The sequence below is a fragment of the Pezoporus flaviventris genome, unplaced genomic scaffold (assembly GCF_033815535.1).
Source record: "Pezoporus flaviventris isolate CSIRO_AGI_PZ_B2104156 unplaced genomic scaffold, CSIRO_AGI_Pfla_v1 ptg000038l, whole genome shotgun sequence".
NCBI classification, from domain to species: domain Eukaryota; kingdom Metazoa; phylum Chordata; class Aves; order Psittaciformes; family Psittacidae; genus Pezoporus; species Pezoporus flaviventris.
In genome coordinates this window covers 373,274-394,382 of record NW_026892586.1, presented here as the reverse complement: position 1 = coordinate 394,382, position 21,109 = coordinate 373,274, and the positions used below count along the sequence as shown (strand labels likewise).

The window sequence follows — 21,109 nt, the reverse complement described above, 5'->3', positions numbered from 1 at the left end:
TTTCTTAAGGCAGATTCAGTTTCTTTTTTACAAATGAGAAACTATGTATACTTTAATACAGAATGCCATGTTGTTCAGTTTATAGAGGCACTGGATACCTAAGAACAAGGCTGATTTTACAAGTTTATTTGAACTTACATTCCTGTTTAGATTTTAGTAAAAGCAAATCTTAGTAATTCCTATGTCTTGCTAAACACAGGAGAGAAGTTCAGCAAGAAAGCTGATCTGATAATGCCTTCTTAGTTTTTTTTTTTTTTTGGCTTCTAAACAAAGGAACTGTGAAAGGAATAAAAAATACTTTGAAAGGTAGTCATATTGAGTTAATTTAAAAAGGTAGTCATATTGAGTTAATTTAAAATACCCTGCAGAGTTCTGTAAACTGGTGTTATTACATGATTGTTGGAGAAGAAAGGAAAGGAGTCTGGTCTCTGTGCATATTTTGAGTTCACAGTACTTAGGTTTAGGAAATGCACAAAAGAACAAGAATGTTATTGCTGACCTTTATGAACTGTGAATATGATTCTTCTCCAGGTATTGGAGGATTCACTACAACATCCATTGCTGCTTGTCCTGAGACTGGAGGACAAAGGCGAACAGAAAGCAACTTAACAAGCTGTCCTTTAATTTCTGGGTGCAAGTTAAGGACCTCCATATAACCTCCTCTGTAGCCACATCTGTGATTAAAGTGAACAGATCAGTTAACCTCAAATGTTAAAGTACTGGAAAAGCAATGAACGTGACTGCAGAAGTGGAAAGACATGAGGATCTTACAATATGTAACACACAGATTGTTGAAACAGCTGCTATACTGATGTTTTAAGATGGAATTAAATGATATGTCATTAAGCCCTGGTATCCCATCCAGAGAAGAAGGTGTACATGCAGCTTCCCCGTTAGACAAGTTAACAACTAACGTGGACTATTCACTCTTAAGAGCAAGAGCACATGGCTGTAGCAGTATTCATTTAATCAGAAAATTCTTTTTCTTTCATCTCTTCCTCCCCAGAACAACCAAATCCAAACATTTGTAATATTAAACATCCCAGTGATTCTTGAGCTGTTCCCTTGACTGTTGGAGACCGTATTTTCCTTTATCACAGGTCCAGTTTAGGACTGTAGGATTTCACCTTTGTGGAACTGAGGCATTAGGTGTCTGAAATAAATATATTTATTATTTGGCACTTTGAAAACCACTGAGCTAATCCATTACTCTGTGCTTTAAATGCTTGTTTTCCTTTTCTTAATTGTTTTCAGTTAAAATTATAAAAGATGGTGGATTACCATCAAGTCACTAACATAAACGGCCATCCAACCAGATTAATGAGGAAGATGAAATATAAAAAAAAAAAAAAAAAGCAGACTTACTCGCCCATGTATCCCTTAGAGGTGGAGTGAAAAGAGGCCAGCTCAACATTGTTATAGTACTCGGGTCCCATCTCATACAGAATCTTTTTGAAAGAATGAAACTGGCATCCTTCAGAGTACACATTGTCCTGGTAAACCTGAACAGTCAGAAGACATTAATATGCTCTGTTCTCCCAACTAAAGATAAAAGATGACCTTTTAGAGAGCCAGGTCTGAAGAAACAGTGGTAACACTCAAAACTTAAAGCTATTAAAAGACACAAGGTTCTTTGTTAAATAATAGTTACTGTAATGATGCATTTTATCTCATATGGCCATACTTAATAGTTTAGCCTTTGGAAGAACAGTGAGTGTCTTTGTATAACTTAACCTTTATTTGCACTTTTTAATTGATTTTTCTTCTGTTTCTTTCATTTGAAGTAGTCTGAGTATCACATATGTTTCTAGGTCAGTTCCAGCAAAATTACTTCTTGTGTCTCCTTGCTCATTTCCCCTACTCTGTCCAGTTCAAATCCAGATTAAGACACCTCTCATATTAATCCTCTGATATTAAGAATATTGCATGTTTGTTCATGGCTTAAAATGCTAACAGAGAATCTGTTTCCTGCACTTAAAAACCACCAGTACCACACATGGAAAAAAATTACACCTTTGTATGTGTACTCTTATCTGTGCTTTACGGAGAAAAGAATATTCCATTACCTCATCAGCCAGAAGAAAAAGTTTCTCTTCCCAAGCAAAGTGTATCACATCTTCAGTGCACTTTCTGCTTTGCACCTGTCCTATGGTTTGATTTTTAAAGCAAGAAGAAAGTTAGTGGAGCATTTTTATTTATAGAAATCTTTTCACCCAGACCTAGTTAGACTATTAGCTTTTCAGTAAGATATCCTTCTTTCTCAGAAAATTGCTACTGAATTTTGTAATTCAATTTACTAAGTGTGAAATTAAGGAACATCTTTGGAGGAATTATGGTTCAAGGTAACAGTCCATCTCAAGCAAAGGAAATGTGAGATATAGTAATTTAACTTATTAAGAGTACTCTGCGTATAACAGATCATTTGAAATACACATATGATGGTTAAGTGGGAGCTAGTTTCTCACTAATCAACCTCAGCTACTCAAAACCCTAAATTATTCTGAGGAAAGCAGTGGTTGCCACTGAGTTCAGAGTGTTTCCGTAACACTGAAAATAAGTTTCTAAAAGTAAGACATGCTGTCCTACTTAAAGCACTCATCTCTACAATTCAGCTTTACGTATTTCATAGGTATTTAGAATTTGCCTGTGATGTCAAATGAATGGAAGAAGGAAAGAAAACCAAAATGGTGATAAAACCCATCCATTAACCAAAATTGCTACAGACCTGTGGGATTTCCAGGATTGATGATGCAGAGGACTTTTGGATTGCAGTATGCCTTAGCTTCCTTCAAGGAACGGCGAAGTTCATTCACATCTAGAGCCCAGCAATTTTCTTCATCCAAATAGTAGTTCACCTGGATAGCATCTAGGTCAGATATGGCTGCTGAATATAAGGGATACTGTGGTATAGGGATCATCACTCCTGTTCGGGATTTTCCACCTCCTGAGACCAGGATCTTTAAAATGGTCTGGGGAAAAGGTAGGAATAAGGAAGAAAAAGTCACACAGCAGAATTAATAGTATACTCTAGAATAAGTTACTAATCTTCTTAAAAAATCTAGAGTTAAGGTATCTAGAAGCATACAGTCAACTTCTTATATCAAAGGGCATTTATTTATTTCAAGTTAAGTTACTGACTGAGGGAGGATGGTCTAACTCAGCTTAATGGAATTCCTCTGAATGTCGTGGCTTCTAAAGACCATGTCTGATCAACTACAAAATTTAGGAAAAACATTCTGAGCATAAGCCAGAGGGAAAATTGGAAACAGGAATATCAAGATCATGATTTTCCTACAGTCCCTAGTTGTAAACAACCAACAACAAAACCAGCTAGCTCTTGCTTGCGGCCTTCCACTCACCTCACTAACCACATGAGGCCAGTAAATAAACCCAGAAATTAGAACTAGGGCCTGTGGAGGTTCTCCTTTGGAACAGAGACACAGAGAGTAGGAGCAATTGTGGCCAGATGGGAATAAAGCTAGAGACTCACATTATGGTTTCATTTTCAAGTAACTAAAGAGACCAAAAGTCTGCATGTCTTGTGCTAAGGTCTGAAACAAGGAGGCACAAAAGTACAAAATGTAATCAGTTCTAAGTAATGTTAAATTTGATGGCTTTGTAATGGAAAATAACTGCGGTGCTTGAAGGCAGTTGACATAGTTTCAGGCCCTCAGGGCCTCAGTACAAAAGGTGTGAGAAAAGAAGAATAGAAGGACAGGACCTGGGGATGGGGAGTATCTGGGACTATCAGAGGTCCAGGGTAGGCACAGATAAACTAACTGATAAGTAAAGGGACAGGATGATTGCTATGCTTGGGGTGTTAATAAACCCATTAAGCTGGTGTAAGCATCTACTCGGGAGTATCCCAGACTAGCAGATGCTCAGGATGAGAGCAGTTAAACTAACTGATAAGTAGAAAGCCAGGATGTTGTTGATTGCTATGTCTGTAATGTTAATTAAGCTTGTTGGGAAAAGTAAACGACCCTTAAAGGCCACCATATTTTTGTATGCATGCCGGAAACTTTTTGGTAAATTATGTAATATGCTCAGTGACCATATGAGGATGACCTGTATAGCAATTCGGGGACACACGTTAGGAGGAGCTATCCCCCGTGTCTCCCGGCGCCGCAATAAAGAATACCTGCTTGTCAACTTGAAACTCTGCTGGCAAGTTTGTTCCTGGAGTTTTCTCCGAATCAGGTCACTCCAGAGTATTTGCCTGTGCCCAGCGACTGTGTGTCTGTGTGTGTCTGTGTAGGTTCCTTACATGTGAATTAAATAGAGTTCACTTGGTGCAGGAATGGAGAGATTTCTTGCCTTTATAATCAAGGGAGTACTCTGAAGTACAGATTCAATCAAAACAGACATCCTTATCATTATGTAATCGATAGTGTAAAACCAAAAATATCTCTTCAGATATAACAGCAATATACTTGAAGTTTCTTGCTGGTTCTAGAACAAAATCTGCCTTTCTGTGCCTCTTGTCATATACTAACTCAGCTGCTAAGCTAATGATTTATAATCAACATAATTTTGCACCCACCACTAGTTTAAAAATACCAAGTATCCAAAATGTATAATCAGGACAAAGTGCAAATTTAAAAACCCTTTAACACTATCTGTCCACTAAGTTGTTTTATCCTTGGAAGTGCCAAATAATGAGACTCATTGTACTGCTGACTTTTCATCACTAGTAAAATCAAACAAGCATGGTACAGACTTGATATGCTATGCTGCCATTCCTGACAAGCTGCCAGTGTAATGAGTAAATTACTGTTTGTTAATCAAATCTTGCTTGCTTAGGAGTTACTTGCTTAGAGTTACTTGCTTGCTTAATAGTTACTGGAAAATTACAGTGCTTTGACATGTTGCTTATAGACCGCGGGTATCCCTTAAAGTAAATGATGCATGGGGAAGGCGATAAGGAGCCTTCCTCCCCACACCCACCGGGAGACAGAATGAGACCCCTTATCTACAGGTCACACAGATGCAGAGGACGCCAGGAGGTGACACGTATATCGGATGAAGAAGAGTATAAAACCAGTGACTTTGGGGAAGTGGGGTGCGTGCTGTTGGCAGAGCGGAGACTCCCCGGCCGCCCAGCGCTGTTTTGCTTGCTGTTGCTTGCTCAATAAACCGATTTGATTCATTGGTCTGGCTCTCGTCAATTTATTTGAGCCACATTTATAACAATTTTGGTGCCGTGACTCGGATAGAGGCAATCTGGTGCGAAGCCCTACACAGGGGAGGCGCCCCGCTGTATAGTGGCCCTTGCTTGGGTGTTTTCTCACCATACCCTCTACCGACAAATCCTAAATTCGACAGCAAGCAAAAGAAAGCCGGCAACCCCGTAATCTTTGTGCACGAAGCTCCGAACGAAGACGCAGGAGTGCGTAAGTATAGGCCGGTTACCCGTTCGGTTGGGGTTGGGTATCCCGGAGTGTGCCTGTGTGAGATGTCCAATTAAGGACGAAGCGAGTGCGGACCCCTTAGTAGTGCAGCTCTCATCTCCCACGAGGGACTGGGCCACGAACAGGGGCCAAAAAGACTGTGTGCGTGTGAGAAGGCACTCCGGAAAATGGGACAGAAGAAAAGCAAGCCTTCTGATTCCATGGGGGGGTCGGAGCTTAAGGCTAAGCTACCCCAAATACCACCGGATAGTCCGTTGGTATTGATGATTAAATATTGGGATGACTACCCTTCTAGGCGGGGTAAGGACGAAGTAAAAATGGTACATTATTGTATGGAAGTTTGGGGAGGTAAGCTGATTAGAGGTTGTCCTGGGTTCAGCAGTAGCAGTCATGTTGGCGCCCACGTTGGGCGCCAAAAAGAACTGTTGTGGTTTAAACCCAGTCAGGTAACTTGTTCACTCACTCCCAGTGAGTGGTGCCGAGCTGACAACAATCGAGGTCCGTGTCCCCCCCCCCCCCACCGGGGCTCTCCCCTTCCCCGCTCCCAGAGGAACGGGGAGGAGGATTGAAAGAGTGCAACTCCTACGGGTTGAGACAAGAACAGTCCAGCAACCAATGTACAACACAAATCACCACCGCTACTATCAACTACAACAATGATAAGGGAAAATAACAAGGGAAGAGAATACGATACCACCGGCCAAGAAAACGAGTTCCACCCGGAAGCCCGTGTCCTTCCGGGTAACTCCCAGTTACCCCCCACCCCGGCCATGACATGCTGTGGTATGGAATACCTCCCTGGCTAGCCCGGGTCAGGCGCCCCATCTCTGCTTCCTCACAGCTTCCCCTCCTCCTTGGCAGAGCATGAGCCTCACAAAGTCCTTGGTCAGGGTAAACATCACTTAGCAACAACTGAAAACATCGGCTTCACCAACACTGTTCTCAGGCTGGAAGTCAAAACACAGCACTGCACCAGCTACCACAAAGGAAAAAACATGACTGCTACTGCTGAACCCAGGAGAGAGGTGATCATTTATATTGGCCCATATTTGGGTCCTGTAAGGACTGGATCTGCCAGTCTTTAAATATTTACGTTAACACAAAGGAACCATTTAGTTTGGAGGAAAGCAAGTATGCAAGTTTATGGATAGGATCCTAGACTAGGACAAATTTATATCCTTTAAAAGAAAGAAAAGGGGGGGCAAAGAAGAAGACGCGGAGTGAGGATGAAATCCCCATTTCGCCTCCCCTTTATATACCACCACCACTGCCACCGCAGCCCTCTCCTCCTCCAACAGCTCCAAACGACCCCTAGTTCCCCCAAGGAGAACAGGCGGGTGACCCGGAGCCAAAGTAGGGCAAGGGAAAGCAGGGGTAATCTATATCCCCTCCGAGAGGTTGCAATGGGAGGAGCGCAACCTGGTATGGGATATGTCTCTGTCCCTTTAAACTCAGAAGACGTTAGAGACTTTAAGAAGGAAATGGGTAACTTATTAGAGGATCCCCTGGGAGTTGCAGAACGAGTAGACCAGTTTTTGGGGCCCAACGTTTACACCTGGGATGAACTGCAGGCCATATTGGGTATTTTGTTCACAGCAGAAGAAAGGGATATGGTCCGGAGGGCCGGAATGAGAACTTGGGACCAGCAACATCAGCAAGGTCCCTTGGCGGATGTTAAGTGGCCCCTCCAGAGACCTAATTGGAATAATCAAAATGAAATGGATAGAGGCTATATGCAAGACTTAAGGACTATCATAGTTCAGGGGATAAGGGAATCGGTCCCTAGGGGACAAAATATTAACAAAGCCTGCAGTGAACACCAGAAGAAGGATGAAACCCCTACGGAATGGTTAGAGAGACTTAGAAAAAAAAATCTCCAACTTTATTCAGGGCTAGATCCTAGTACTCTGGTAGGGCAAGCCTTACTAAAAACACAATTTGTAGCTAAATCATGGATGGATATTAGGAAGAAGCTGGAAAAAATAGAAGATTGGCAGGACCGCGGTTTAGATGAACTACTGAGAGAAGCTCAGAAGGTATATGTTCGAAGGGAAGAGGAGACGCACAAGAAGCAGGCTAGAATGCTGGTAGTGGTGGTCAGAGAAGGACAGAGGGTACCCCCTCCTAGGAAGGGGCCTGAATCCTGACAATCGGGATCAGGACCCCGGAGGCCTCCAAGGGAAAAAGAACAGGGAACAGTGCTTTGTTTCTATTGTGGAGGAAAAGGACATGTTAAGAAAGACTGTAGAAAGAGGATGATGGATGAGAAGATGTTCAAGGAAGATTAGGGGTGTCAGGCGCTCTATCTGCTGGGGACTCGAGAAAGAACAGAGCCCTTGATAAAATTAAAAGTGGGTCCCTGGCAACAAGAAGTTGAGTTCCTAGTGGACTCAGGAGCGGAAAGATCAACTGCTCAAAAATTGCCCCGAGGATGTAAGATATCCCTGGAGACGGTACAGGTTATTGGAAACAAAGGAAAAACAGGAATAAAAATTGATTATTGAGAATCAGAAAACTGGTGGGCTCATAAGTGCCTTTAAGGGCGGCTACCTATATCCAAAAGGGGAGACGATTGGAACAAGGGGAATATACCCGAGAGCCCTAAACTCTGCCCTCAAGGATATTAGGATTCAACTATGGCCGAGCCCCTGAAGACTGCAACTGCTGCCGAGAAGAAAAATGACCTCGCTGCTCCAGGCAACGGAGTAGGCGATGGAGGCAGAGACGTACTAAGGTGGGGATATAGAAGAGCCATAGTTACCAAAAGTTTAGGGTGGAAACAGGCGATGGGCCAGGTGGGTAGTAAGACCTCTACCAAATTTCAAGGGAAGAACTGGAAATCTGGATTTATGAGAGGAGGTAACCCACCAATTTTCTGGATCATCTATTGGATATGGGGATGGACATTAATCCCGGTAAAAGGATATGTCCATCAACCTTTCAAGTGGACCTTGTACAGATGGGAAGATCAACAAGTAGTTCAAAGTATAACCACATCAGGAGGGCCCACTTTTACTGCTAGCCTCTGTCAACGAGTACCTAGAAGCCCGTGTTTAGATCGTGTGGGATTTTACTTCTGCCCAAGTTTGAATCCAGGAAGAGGATATTGTAATCACCCCGGGGAATATTATTGTGCCTACTGGGGATGTGAAACAATAGCCTCAGATTGGGTCCCTGGAAATCCGGACAAGTTTTTAAGGGTACAATGGGGGCCTTATAAGGAACCAGGAGCCGATAGCAGGGGCCTCATTTTAATAAAGAAGGAACAAATCCCACAAGATCCTAAACCTGTAGGACCTAACAACGTATTAGCAGAAAAACCATCAGAGGAAATTCCTAAAATAGACAAAGTGGGGGTTAAAAATGACACAATAATTTCCAGCAACTCAATGATTCTCGTATTAAATGACAGTCAAAATCCTAAGGACAGTAATGGAGACAACTTTCTTTGGAAATTAATGAAAGCTAGTTACCAGTTGTTAAATGCCACCAATCCCAACCTAACCGAACATTGCTGGCTATGTTATGGGATAAAGCCTCCTTTTTATGAAGCAGTGGGAGTTACTACAAAGGCTAGGCGTGTAAATGGTTCTAACCCAGCAGAATGTACATGGGGAAAGGAAAATCAAGGGATAACATTGACTCAGGTCACTGGGAAGGACAGATGTATAGGAAAAATTCCAAAACGTCAAAAACATCTATGTGAAGTTAATACAATTGCTTCTAAACAGGAAAAAAACAGCTAAGTGGTTATTACCAGCCAAAAACGCCAAGTGGGTTTACTCAAACATAGGTGTAACACCTTGCCTGTCGCTAGAATTGTTTAATGATTCCTCAGATTTTTGTATCCAAGTAATGATAATACCAAGAATTCTTTACCATCCTGAAAATTTTATGTATGACCACCAGACTGCCCAAGACCATCACCTGTTTAAAGGAGAACCTTTCACTGCATTAACGATAGCCGCTTTAATGATCTTGGGAGGTACAGGAGTAGGTACAGGAATAGCCTCATTAGTAAAACAAAGTAAAGAATTTCACACCTTAAGAATGGCTGTAGATGAGGACTTATTCAGAATCAAACAATCCATAAGTGCCCTAGAAAAATCTGTACAGTCGCTATCTGAAGTAGTGTTACAAAATCAAAGAGGATTAGACCTAATGTTCCTACAACAAGGAGGGCTTTGCGCCACACTTAAGGAAGAATGTTGTGTGTATGCTGATCATACTGGAATTGTAAGAGATACCATGACCAAGCTACGAGAAGGACTAGAAAAAAGAAAAAGGGAGCGAGAAGCCCAACAAAGTTGGTATGAGTCATGGTTTAATTACTCTCCATGGTTGACTACATTACTGTCTACCATTGCAGGGCCCTTAATATTGGTAATTCTGGGACTAACTTTTGGCCCCTGTGTGTTTAACAAAGTGATTGTAATTGTAAAAAGCAGGCTAGAGGCCGCCCACTTGATGCTCATTAGGGCTCAATACCAGCCACTAGATAAGGAATCTGCAGTAGAAGATGCCTTAATTTTAAGCCACTCCAAAGATTTGATGAACAAAATGGTAAACAGAAAAAGGGGGGATTGTAATGAGTAAATTCCTGTTTGTTAATCAAATCTTGCTTGCTTAGGAGTTACTTGCTTAGAGTTACTTGCTTTGACAAGTTGCTTATAGACCGCGGGTATCTGTTAAAGTAAACGATGCATGGGGAAGGCGATAAGGAGCCTTCCTCCCCACACCCACTGGGAGACAGAATGAGACCCTTTATCTAACACCCACCGGGAGACAGAATGAGACCCCTTATCTACAGGTCACACAGATGCAGAGGACGCCAGGAGGTGACACGTATATCGGATGACGAAGAGTATAAAACCAGTGACTTTGGGGAAGTGGGGTGCATGCCGTTGGCAGAGCGGAGACTCCCTGGCTGCCCAGCGCTGTTTTGCTTGCTGTCGCTTGCTCAATAAACCGATTTGATTCATTGGTCTGGCTCTCGTCAATTTATTTGAGCCACATTTATAACACCAGGTTAAGACTTGGCATCATAAACTCTGGAAAGCCAATTCACTAAAGACCTTTGGAGAACTGCTTGTGTCAGAACACTGTCATTCTGAACTCTGCCACTAGATGTCATTTTCAATAAAACAACAAAAGCCAAACTTTTACAAACAAGCTGTAAGAAGCTGCCTTAATACACTCATACCTTCTACTCTTCAGTGCTTATTATCTTAACCACTGAGGACACCATTATTTAGTCTGAATGGTATGAATCTCCTAAATTTATATTTAGGTCCCTATGTAGTTTACACTACCTTTTCAAAAGGTACAAGGTAATGTATATTAACAGACTTTGTCTCCATGTGCCTGTTTCTTAGCTGGCATCTTAAATCCACATAATTGGATGTATCGCAAATCCACTTAACTTGACTGCAGTACCTGTTAGATCAAACTCACAGGAGTTGTGAGACCAAATGTTCAACAGAGATTTGTATTTCCAAACAGAGATCTGTATTTCCAAAAAATTACACCAAGAAGAGACAGATTTCATTTTAACGCTTACAGTAATACCATCACTTGCACCAGTGGTAAGATATATGTTATCTGGATCTGCAGGAACCCCTCCATCTCTTCTTTCAATATATGAAGCAACATCTTCGCGGATACAATTTATACCTGGACTGGCAGTGTAAGATCCTGTGAAAAATGAGAAGAGAATTGATTAAAATGAATAATCATATTTTCTGTTTGCTAGCAAAACTCCTGAGCTAATATTGTATGAAGTTGTTTGTATGTATGAAGGCTTTGGACCCCCAGGATTGTTTTTTTGGGGTTTGGGTTTGTTTTTTTTTTGTTTGGGTTTGTTTTTCTAAGAGTAGGAAAGGGTGTTGGTTTGTTCACAGAACAAAAGAGTTCATTTAAAATTAGACAAATATAAGTAGCACTAAAATATAAACATAATAAACTAGACTGGTAAAAAGTAGTATTTAAAGGCTACTAGGCAAACTGGGACAGCAACCCCATTTTTACTAACTCCAAGTTGTTTACTTTATGTTGAAAACCACTGCAGAATGTCAACCAACACCTATTTAACTAATGGGAAAAAGGCAAAGAGGTAGCATGTGATAGAGAAAGGGAAATAACTTCTTTAAATCCATGACAAAAATAAGATTTCTATTGGCAATATGAAAATAATATATACCATTTTCTCCAAGTCTGAAACCCTAAAAATCTTAAACTGCTTCTCTCTCCACCCACAGCCTCTCCCACAACTGCTTTTCAGTTATTTGTACCAGAAGCATTTAAGATCAGCCTAATCTATAGGCCTCGTGCAATTTACAGAGCATAACTAATAATCTTAAATAAAGTAAAATGTCAGATGCCTGTGCATATCATTCCTGAGCATGTGCAATAAATAAAGAGGAAAAATAAGCCTAAGTCAAGGTGAAGAATGGATTCAAATTATGAAGCTAAGACTGATGGACAACAAAGTGACAAGTTGTCCATCATATTTGAAAAAACACGGCAGTCAAGTAAAGTTACCAATGACTGGAAAAGGGAAATATAACCCCCATTTTCAAGAAGGGGAAAATGGAAGATTCAGGGAACTACAGAGCAGTCAGTCACACCTTCGTGCCTGGAAAAATCTTGGAGCAGATTATACTGGAAAGCATGCTAAAGGACATGAAAAAAAACAAGGTGGTTGGTGATAGACAATATGGTTTCACTAAGGGGAAATCATGTCTGACCAATTTGGTGGCCTTCTATGATGGGGCTAGGGAACTGAAGGACAGGGGTAGAGCAGTTGACGTCATCTACCTGGACTCGTGCAAAGCATTCAACACTGTCCCGGATGACATCCTCGTCTCTAAAGTGGAGAGACATCGACTTCACACATGGACCACTCAGTGGATAAAGAATTGTCTGGACGGCCACACGCAAAACTTTAGGTAAATAACCGGGTTTGGGGAAGCCTCCCCTAGACACCCGCACAGGTTTTTTCTCATCTTCTTCTATTGATTCCCAGTGCTTCTACGGAAAGGAATATGGAAAGTCCAGGGATCGTGACTGATTAGGAGTGCGGTGAGGCAGTTTGTGTGGGCAGGTGAGCGGGATGGTGAGCGCTTGTCTTATGACCAGGGCCGGGGCTGGGAGCTCTGCTCTGACTGCCCCGGCGGTGATCAGCGTAGGCACCCAGACAAAACCTATGAGAGGGGAGGCTGCAGCGCAGAGCTCGTTGTGTAGAGGGTGCTTGCACTGGCCTCTTAAGGCGAGGGTGCACAATGGGCAGGGCTGCACTCGGTGTGCCCTGGTGGAGGTTCTCTTGCAGCAGGTGGCTGAGCTGCGGGATGTTGTCAATAGGCTGAAAGATGTCAGAGAAGCTGAGGGGAAGCAGGTGATTTGGAGAAATCTCCAGGAACTCGCCAACAAAGTTTAAGTTGACAAGCAGGTATTCTTTATTATGGTGCCGGGAGACACGGGGGATCACTCCTCCTAGCGTGTCTCATCCAAGCATCAGTCAGGCTGTGATTATATTGTCCTTAAACATACATATTCATTGACTGATTGATGGCTTGGCTTCACGAGCGAAGATTTGGGAAGGGCTTTAACCACGCTTACTACAAGCACGATGACCAAGGGCATGTGGGATATGCAAATCTGGTTTGAAAAAAAAAGGGTGCTTATGCAATCAGGAAGTGTCTGACCAGGACTGTCATCTCCTGAGCGATCTCGAGCTACCCATGCGCTGGTCCGCCCGCATGCAAGGTTGGATCTGCAGCTTCCCATGCACCTTGTCACCTACCGTTTTGATCCTCACCTGTCCATACAGACAAGCGAGAGTAAGCCCTTCCAGCCTGCACAGTGGATTTTTTTAGGGGAGTCACAGCTTGTGCAGAACTGGCCCCACCCTTTACACCTGAGGTTTAACTGCCACGGCCTAGGACGGCGACAGCAAAGTCCACAGGTCGTAGGTTTTGTAAGAGTGCCCTTCTCTTTGATGGAAGACCATACAAGGCTAGACGAGCTCCATCAGCCTGGGTTTGAAGACAGGAGTTTTCCTTCTCCTATGAGGAAGGCCCGTCTTCGCTAACGAAGATTCGGGAAGACCTTTACCCACGCATTCTGAACAAGACTGTCATCTCCTGGGTCAATCACAAGCGACCGATGACGCAATAGCACAACATCAAGCGTCTAGGCGGGATTCTGACTTAGAGGCGTTCAGTCATAAGCCCGCAGATGGTAGCCTCGCGCCAGTGGCTCCTCAGCCAAGCGCACGCACCAGGGGTATGAACCTGCAGTTCCTCTCGTACTGAGCAGGATTACTATTGCAACAACACATCATCAGTAGGGTAAAACTAACCTGTCTCACGACATATTCATTAGATTACATACATTACATCATACTTTTAGAGATTGCTTCCTGCATGCACACTAAAGTGTGGTACTGGGCTTTGGGGCCCCTGGTGGTTCTTTCTTCATCACTTTGTTTTAGGATCCTTGTCATATCAGTAACGCCCAGGCCATTCTGACAAAGCTTATCTTAGTAATTTCCTTTTCTCTATAGTTGATAATGAAGCCTAAGGTACTTGAAGTTACTTATTTACAACCCTATTCTTCAGTCAACCCCCTTCTTCGCAGGAGTGCTTGCTCCAGGCCCAAACCGTGCAGGGGCCTCAAGCCTCCATTGTAGCTCATGGAGGAAAGAAGGAGGCTGTTAACCCAGGAAGCTGGGAAATAGTAACAAAAAAAAAAAAGGAGGAAGAGGACAATTAAAACCAAGGGTCTTCCTCCTAAATCTGGTGTCCCCACCCAGAACTGCTTCCCAGATCTGGAGGGGACTAATGAGGAAACACACTTGCAAAATGAACAATTGGCTGATGCGCTGGTAAAGATCACTAGTGGTGCTGCCAGGAAAAAGCAGCGGGTCATAGTAGTAGGGGACTCTATCTTGGAAGGCACAGAGGCACCCATCTGTCGGCCTGACCCAGTCTCAAGGGAGGTGTGTTGCCTACCAGGGGCTTGGATCAGGGATGTTGCAGACAGGCTGCCTGGTCTAGTAAGTCCCACTATTACCCACTTCTAGTCATCCATGTGGGTGCTAGTGATATAGACAGCAGTAGCCCAGAGAACATTAAGGACTACAGAGCCTTGGGAGAAGTGGTTAGGGGCTCTGGAGCTCAGATAGCCTTTTCATCAATTCTCCAGGATAAAGGGGAAGACCTTAAAAAGGCTTAAGTGGATTTGCCGGGTTAATAAACAGTTAGAACAGTGGTATTGAGAACATGGGACTTGATTTGGGCGGCCAGGTCTACTGGGGGCTGGTGGAGCTGGTCTGACAATAAAGGGGAAGAGCTGTTTTGGTAGGAGGCTTGCCAGGCTGGTCAAGAAAGCTTTAAACTTGTTGGGGGAGGGGGGCATCATTCCATCTCAGCACTCCCAGTCAGGTGCCAGCACCTATAATAAATGCTTGGAGCAATGTAGAGATATTCCAGCTGCTCCAGCCAATGAGCCGGCTTCAGTTGGAGCTTGGCTCATATTCCTCTATACAAACGCCCTGTGGATGAAGCGCTCTATAGACAGATAGGAACAGCCTCACTCTTGCAGGCCCTTTTCCTCATGGGGGACTTCAACCATACTGATATCTGTTGGAGCGACGGTATGGCCCAGCACAAGCAATGCAGGAGGTTCCTCAATTGTGTGGAAGACAGCTTCCTTCTGCAAGTAATAGAGGAGCCGACAAGGAGAGGTGACATGCTTGACCTCCTGCTCACCAAAAGGGAAGGGCTTTTTGGAAATGTGATGCTCCAGGGCAGCCTTTGTTGAAGCGATCATGAGGTAGTCAAGTTTGAGATCCTCAGGACAGTGAGAAGAGCGTGCAGCAAGCTCACTGCCCTGGACTTGAAGAGGGCAGACTTCGGCCTCTTCAGGAACCTGCTTAGTAAGGTTCCATGGGATATAGCCCTAGAGGGCAAGGGGGCCCAAGACTGTTGGTTGATATTCAAGGGTCACCTGCTACAAGCTCAGGAGTGTTGCTTCCCAACTAGAAGGAAGTGCAGCAGGAGGGCCAGGAGACCTCCTTGGATGGATAAGGAGCTGCTGAGGAAACTTCAAAGGAAAAAAGAGGCTTATAAAAGGTGGAAGACAGGCTGAGAAAGTTGGGGCTGTTCAGCCTGGAGAAGAGAAGGCTGCGTGGAGACCTCAGAGCAGCCTTCCAGTATCTGAAGGGGGCCTATAGGGATTGTGGGGAGGGACTCTTCATTAGGGACTGTAGTGATAGGACAAGGAGCAATGGGTTCAAACTTAAACAGGGAAGTTTAGATTGGATATAAGGAAGAAGTTCTTTACTATGAGTGTGGGGAGGCACTGGAATGGGTTGCCCAAGGAAGTTGTGAATGCTCCACCCCTGGCGGTGTTCAAGGCCAGGCTGGACAGAGCCTTGGGTAACATCGTTTAGTGTGAGGTGTGTCTGCCCATGACAGGGGGTTTGGAACTAGATGATCTTAAGGTCCTTTCCAACCCTAACATTTCTAAGATTCTATAAGTTGACTTGTGGATCCTAAAATGCTGTTTGATGTCATCTACCTGGACTTGTTCAAAGCATTCGACACTGTCTCGCATGACATCTTTGTCTCTGAATTGGAGAGAGATCAATTTGATAGATAGACCACTCAGTGGATAAAGAACTGGGTGGATGGCCATATGCAAACAGTTGTGGTCAATGGCTCAGTGTCCAGCCGGAGACCAGTAACGAGTGGTGTCCCTCAGGGATCTTTCTCGGTGACATGGACAGTGGGATTGAGTGCACCCTCAGCAAGTTTGCTGATGACACCAAGCTGTGTGGTTCGGTTGATATGCTGGAGGGAAGGAATGCCATCCAGAGGGACCTTGACACGCTTGTGAGGTGGGCAGATGCCAACATTATGAAATTTGACCATGCCAAGTGCAAGGTCCTACACCTGGGTCGGAGCAATCCCAGCCACAGCTACAGGTTGGGCAGAGAAGAGATTCAGAGCAGCCCTGCGGAGGACTTGGGGATGTTGGTCGATGAGAAACTTAACATGAGCCAGCAGTGTGCACTCACAGCCCAGAAAGCCAACTGTATCCTAGGCTGCATCAAAAGGACTATGATCAGCAGGTTGAAGAAGGTAATCCTGCCCCTCTACTCTGCTCTCATGAGACCTCACTTGGAGTAGTGTGCACAGTTCTCATGTCCTCAGCATAAGAAGGACATGGAACTGTTGGAACAAGTCCAGAGGAAGGCTACAATGATGATCAGCGGACTGGAGCACCTCCCGTATGAAGATAGATAGTCTGCGAAAGTTGGGGCTGTTCAGCCTTGAGAAGGCTGAGTGGAGACCTCATAGCAGCCTTCCAGGATCTGAAGGGGGCCTATAAGGATGCTGGGGAGGGAGTCTTCATTAGGTACTGTAGTGATAGCACAAGGGGTAATGGGTTCAAAGTTAAACAGGGGACATGCTCCATTAAGCATTGAGTCCCACGATTCAGTGAGGATATTCGAGGACCTGAACTCAATTTTCAGGTCTTCTACTCTTAATTTTACTCAACTGATAGCTTAGATCAGAACCCATCTGTTTGCAATGTAGGATGCAAATAAATAAACCCCACCCAAAAAATTGCATGTACCCATATTAGATATTTTTATATGTAGGACAGGGGTAAATTTGTCGACCATTTGTTACCCCACATGCAAAGTAAGTGTTGTCAAAGGAATCCCAGAGTATTTGATTTGAACACAACAGAAGTTGAGGACATACCTAAGCCTTCATATATAGTCTGGGAGTAGCAAGACTCAATATTATGAGTAGAGTTTTGCCAAATAAAATTTCACTGTAAGTGAGGTTATTTAGTTAATATCCAGAGGTCAAGACATTCATATTAACTTTGCAGTTAATACATTTAAAGAGGCCAATATAGATGTGGGAACAATGCTTCAAATGCCTTTACCATATCTAGTGAAGGCACTTTTTTGTTAGATGGACAGCTTTTGAAAATAAGGTTTTATTAGAACACATCACTTCAAGCTACATGGAGGGATCAGGTTTTAACCTTTGCTTTTTCCCATGAAAGCAAATTTCTCATTCCCAGACATGAAGAGAACAGCAGTAAGATGTCATGCTAACAACGAAGTGATAGGAGTCACCTCCATTCAGCTGCACATCCACTTGCCTCAGACTACATGTTTACGGAGTGCTGTACAGAGGCTGATGAGCAACTGAGACCAAGAGGAGGGCCTGATACATGATACTAGAGACAGGGAGGGTGGAGAGAAGGCATAAACCAGTACAGCAGATCAGTAAGGTCTACAGTAGTTTTAGTTTTCAAAAATTTGCACGGTTAGTCACTGCTTATCAGTAGGCCACACCATGAACTCTTCCCCTATCATTTTGCCCTAGGCTACTCCCATTTGACTTGTAATCATATAAAACATGATTAGGAAATTTCAGCACTGCAGATATTGAAACTACCATTGCTGATTCTAGTACAAACAGGAACAACTAAAACTTAGACGCTTACCTAAGCTGTTTCCTCCGCAACCCTGCAAGATCCGTCTGGCTCGCTTTTTGGCATCTTCTGGAAAATTTGGGCTGTCCAACAGGTTTGGGTATGTACACAGTGCCACTACCTAAAGTGCCAAGAAAATGTAAATTGGCCACTTCTCAATGGTTATTTTAAGTTGAAAATATTACTCTTAACTTTCTTTGGAAATTAAAATAACAAATACTAGCTAATTTAAAACAAAGGTTATCGATGAAGAGTTTGCAGTTGTTTTGTTAAGGGTAGTGCTTACAGAAGTAAAGAAATCTTCCTGGGTTCCAAGTTCTGCTCATAAAAACAGTTACAGAATTATTAACTATGAGTATTACAAACAGTGAAGACTGGAGTCCAGGTGAGCTATGCATAGTACAAACACACTAAAACACAGTTAATTATTCATGATATCTCTAAACAGCTCTATCCTCCACTCTTTGTGTATTACTAGCACACTTTATTGACAAGAAACCAAGAGTTTAAAATGGAGCAGAACTGAGAAATATGATCAAATTTTGAAGCCCCAGTTACATGTTCGAATAATCCTTCCCAGAAATAACTTATAGTTATTACTAATTTGAATTTGTATGAAATAATTAATTAAAAAAGAAGTGGTGATATAGAACATAGTAAAAGTAGAAACATGACCTAGCAGTATTAAGTTTATGAAGGAATGTAAGACACAAAGAATCTAGATGGTAGGGGGTTGGAACTAGATGATCTTAAGGTCCTTTCCAACCCTAACTATTCTATGATTCTATATCTGAGATCAGATTAATTTCTTCCAGTGTCTCATTTTTATGCTTACATGGTGTAATATGGATAGGCTGTTGTCATCTTCTGGGACAGTGACTGAAGAATTAATCCATGTGTGCACACAGTCATGGGGAGGAAGAATTTCCCATTTACCCAGTACTTTATTTAATAACATTGGTTCTGAATAATTTGTAAGAAGCTCTGGTCTTCCTAGTTTGCTAACAGTTTGCTGTATAGCTCAATTTTATAATCTCATCACCTGGACCCCCAGTTTGATAGGGCTTCAGTTTGTCTTGGAACTCTGAATTTACATTATTATAGACTGTGAATATTACATGTGTGTGTAAGGGATTCTCAGTAAATAGTGTAATACTAGTTTTAAAATTTGCTTGTGTTTTAGGAATAATACACAAAGGTGAATGCTGTTGTAGTCTTTCCTAAAAGTTAACCAACCAGAGGTAAAATGTGCAAGATCAGCAACATTACAACTAGTTGCACCCAACTGCATGAAGATTTTAAACTGTCAGATGAAGAAAGGCATTTGTTTTTTTCTTTGAAGACAACCACTCTCTTTTTTGAAGTGCATTATTGATAATGAATGTGCCGACTGATAACATAGGAGAATTTTCAGGAGAATGTATGGATGGGGAATATATGAAACATAAGGAAAGCTACTGTGTTGAAAGAGGACATTCAGCAAGCAAGGTATAGGACTTCAGCTCAGAAATCAAAATCTGTAATTCTTTACAAAAGAACTATGTTAAGTCTAAGTGCATCTAGGGAATCATTTATGCTACTACACACACCAGACAGATTTTAAGGCGTTCCTGGTAATCTAATAAAAAATTAAGAATAATATTTTATAATTTCTTACCTGACGGAGGAAGGTGATTGGCCTCTGTCCCATCGCATGCGCATCTCCAATGTTGGCTTTAATTACTTCAGTAAAAGGTTTTTTGATTCCCTAAAAAGAGAATATTCACAATGCATTGTTAGGGATGAAGTAGATGATAAGGAATTCCTCTTTTTTGGTATCTGTCATACGGCTGTACCTAAAGAATGGATAATCTCAGAACAAATAAAGTGTTTAATGTAAAGCTTAAGACATTTCTTATATAATACTGCCAGTAAATCTTAAATGCTTTACATAAAAGATGCTGACCTTTAGTACTTTCTAGAGTAAAACCAGTAAAGATACTGCTTGCTTATTTGTTTTCTCTTTAGATTAAATATTCATTGTGCGATGACCCCATTTTTCCATACATATGTTTTACAAAATATATCATAGTAAGGCCCTATATGAAAAACAGCAGAAGTGCTAAATAATCGCCATGAATACTTAAAAGCTTCCTAATCTTGGAAATCTGAACAGAGAGCTGTTTTTCCTATGAGGGACTGGATACATCATGAGAACAGAGAGAAAACAGTTGATGAATGCTGATTAGCAATCACAGCTCTTTAAAAAGTGAAATAAAGGGGAACAAAGACAAGGAACTGACTGGTAGAAAAAAACAAAAACACACCATTGATTTAAATAAAAAAGATTAACTTAAAGGAAAGGCTAACATTATAAGAAGAATAAATAAGGTAGGCAAAAACAAATTTATAGCTTTTTGAATTTTCTAATGAATATTTAAGTATGGGAGATAGTAGAGAGACTTTCTAACAGCGACAGAAATTTCACGTGGATGAATGAACTGCAAAATTAGACCGATACATTTTCTATACACAATTACCTATAACATACTGCTCTGGCTGTAGACTGAACTCACAAAGCCTCTTCCTGTCCCATATATTTACAAGCAAGTTATTGGATTTGGATATAGAACATGTGGCTGACAAGCCTTAACTAATTTTTGCCTTTCTACCATGTGTTAAGACTTCAAAGACAGAACAGAAACCAGATGTGCAAAGGTAACAATCACCAAAATATTAGCAGTCACCAAGGATGCAAATTCCCAGATATACCAAGATTTGGACATGTACAGCTGTGTAATGTGGCTGAGAGGTTATGCAATAACGTGATTCAAATCCTCAATACAGATCCAGTCCATCATTTAACTGATAGCATTTAAGTTTTTCTTTTGCAATAGAAATAGGTAGTTAGAAATGGCATTAAGACAAGAGAGTTGGACTTTCATGATCCTGACTCAAATGTGTTATTTTTATAGAGACTTAAATTTAGCAGGATTTAAAAAAAAAACAAAAAAACAACCAAACCTGTGGAGACTGTTCTCACGGGAGAATAGATACTTGGTACATAAATTCTGAATAATCCTGAAAGATACAGCAAGGCCATGAGAGGCCCGAGGAAGCTTAAGCAAGAAAGATAAGAAGAAGCTGGAATTCACCGAGTTATGAGAACTGTGGACTGTTGGCAAGCTTTCGAGGTC

The 21,109-nt window shown here is 42.2% G+C and overlaps 1 protein-coding gene across 1 annotated transcript in view; it reads right to left on the bottom strand.

Annotated features, from left to right (window-relative positions):
- The window catches only part of LOC133275274 (alanine aminotransferase 2-like), a 51,228-nt gene that overhangs the window by 14,714 nt on the left and 15,405 nt on the right, over nt 1-21,109 (bottom strand). The window contains exons 2-8 of the mRNA XM_061465129.1: nt 19,591-19,680; nt 17,946-18,054; nt 10,972-11,105; nt 2,726-2,969; nt 2,067-2,146; nt 1,366-1,502; nt 500-674 (exon numbers count right to left, since the gene is read on the bottom strand). Coding sequence (XP_061321113.1) covers nt 500-674; nt 1,366-1,502; nt 2,067-2,146; nt 2,726-2,969; nt 10,972-11,105; nt 17,946-18,054; nt 19,591-19,680 — 969 coding nt within the window. The remainder of the gene's footprint in view (nt 1-499; nt 675-1,365; nt 1,503-2,066; nt 2,147-2,725; nt 2,970-10,971; nt 11,106-17,945; nt 18,055-19,590; nt 19,681-21,109) is intronic.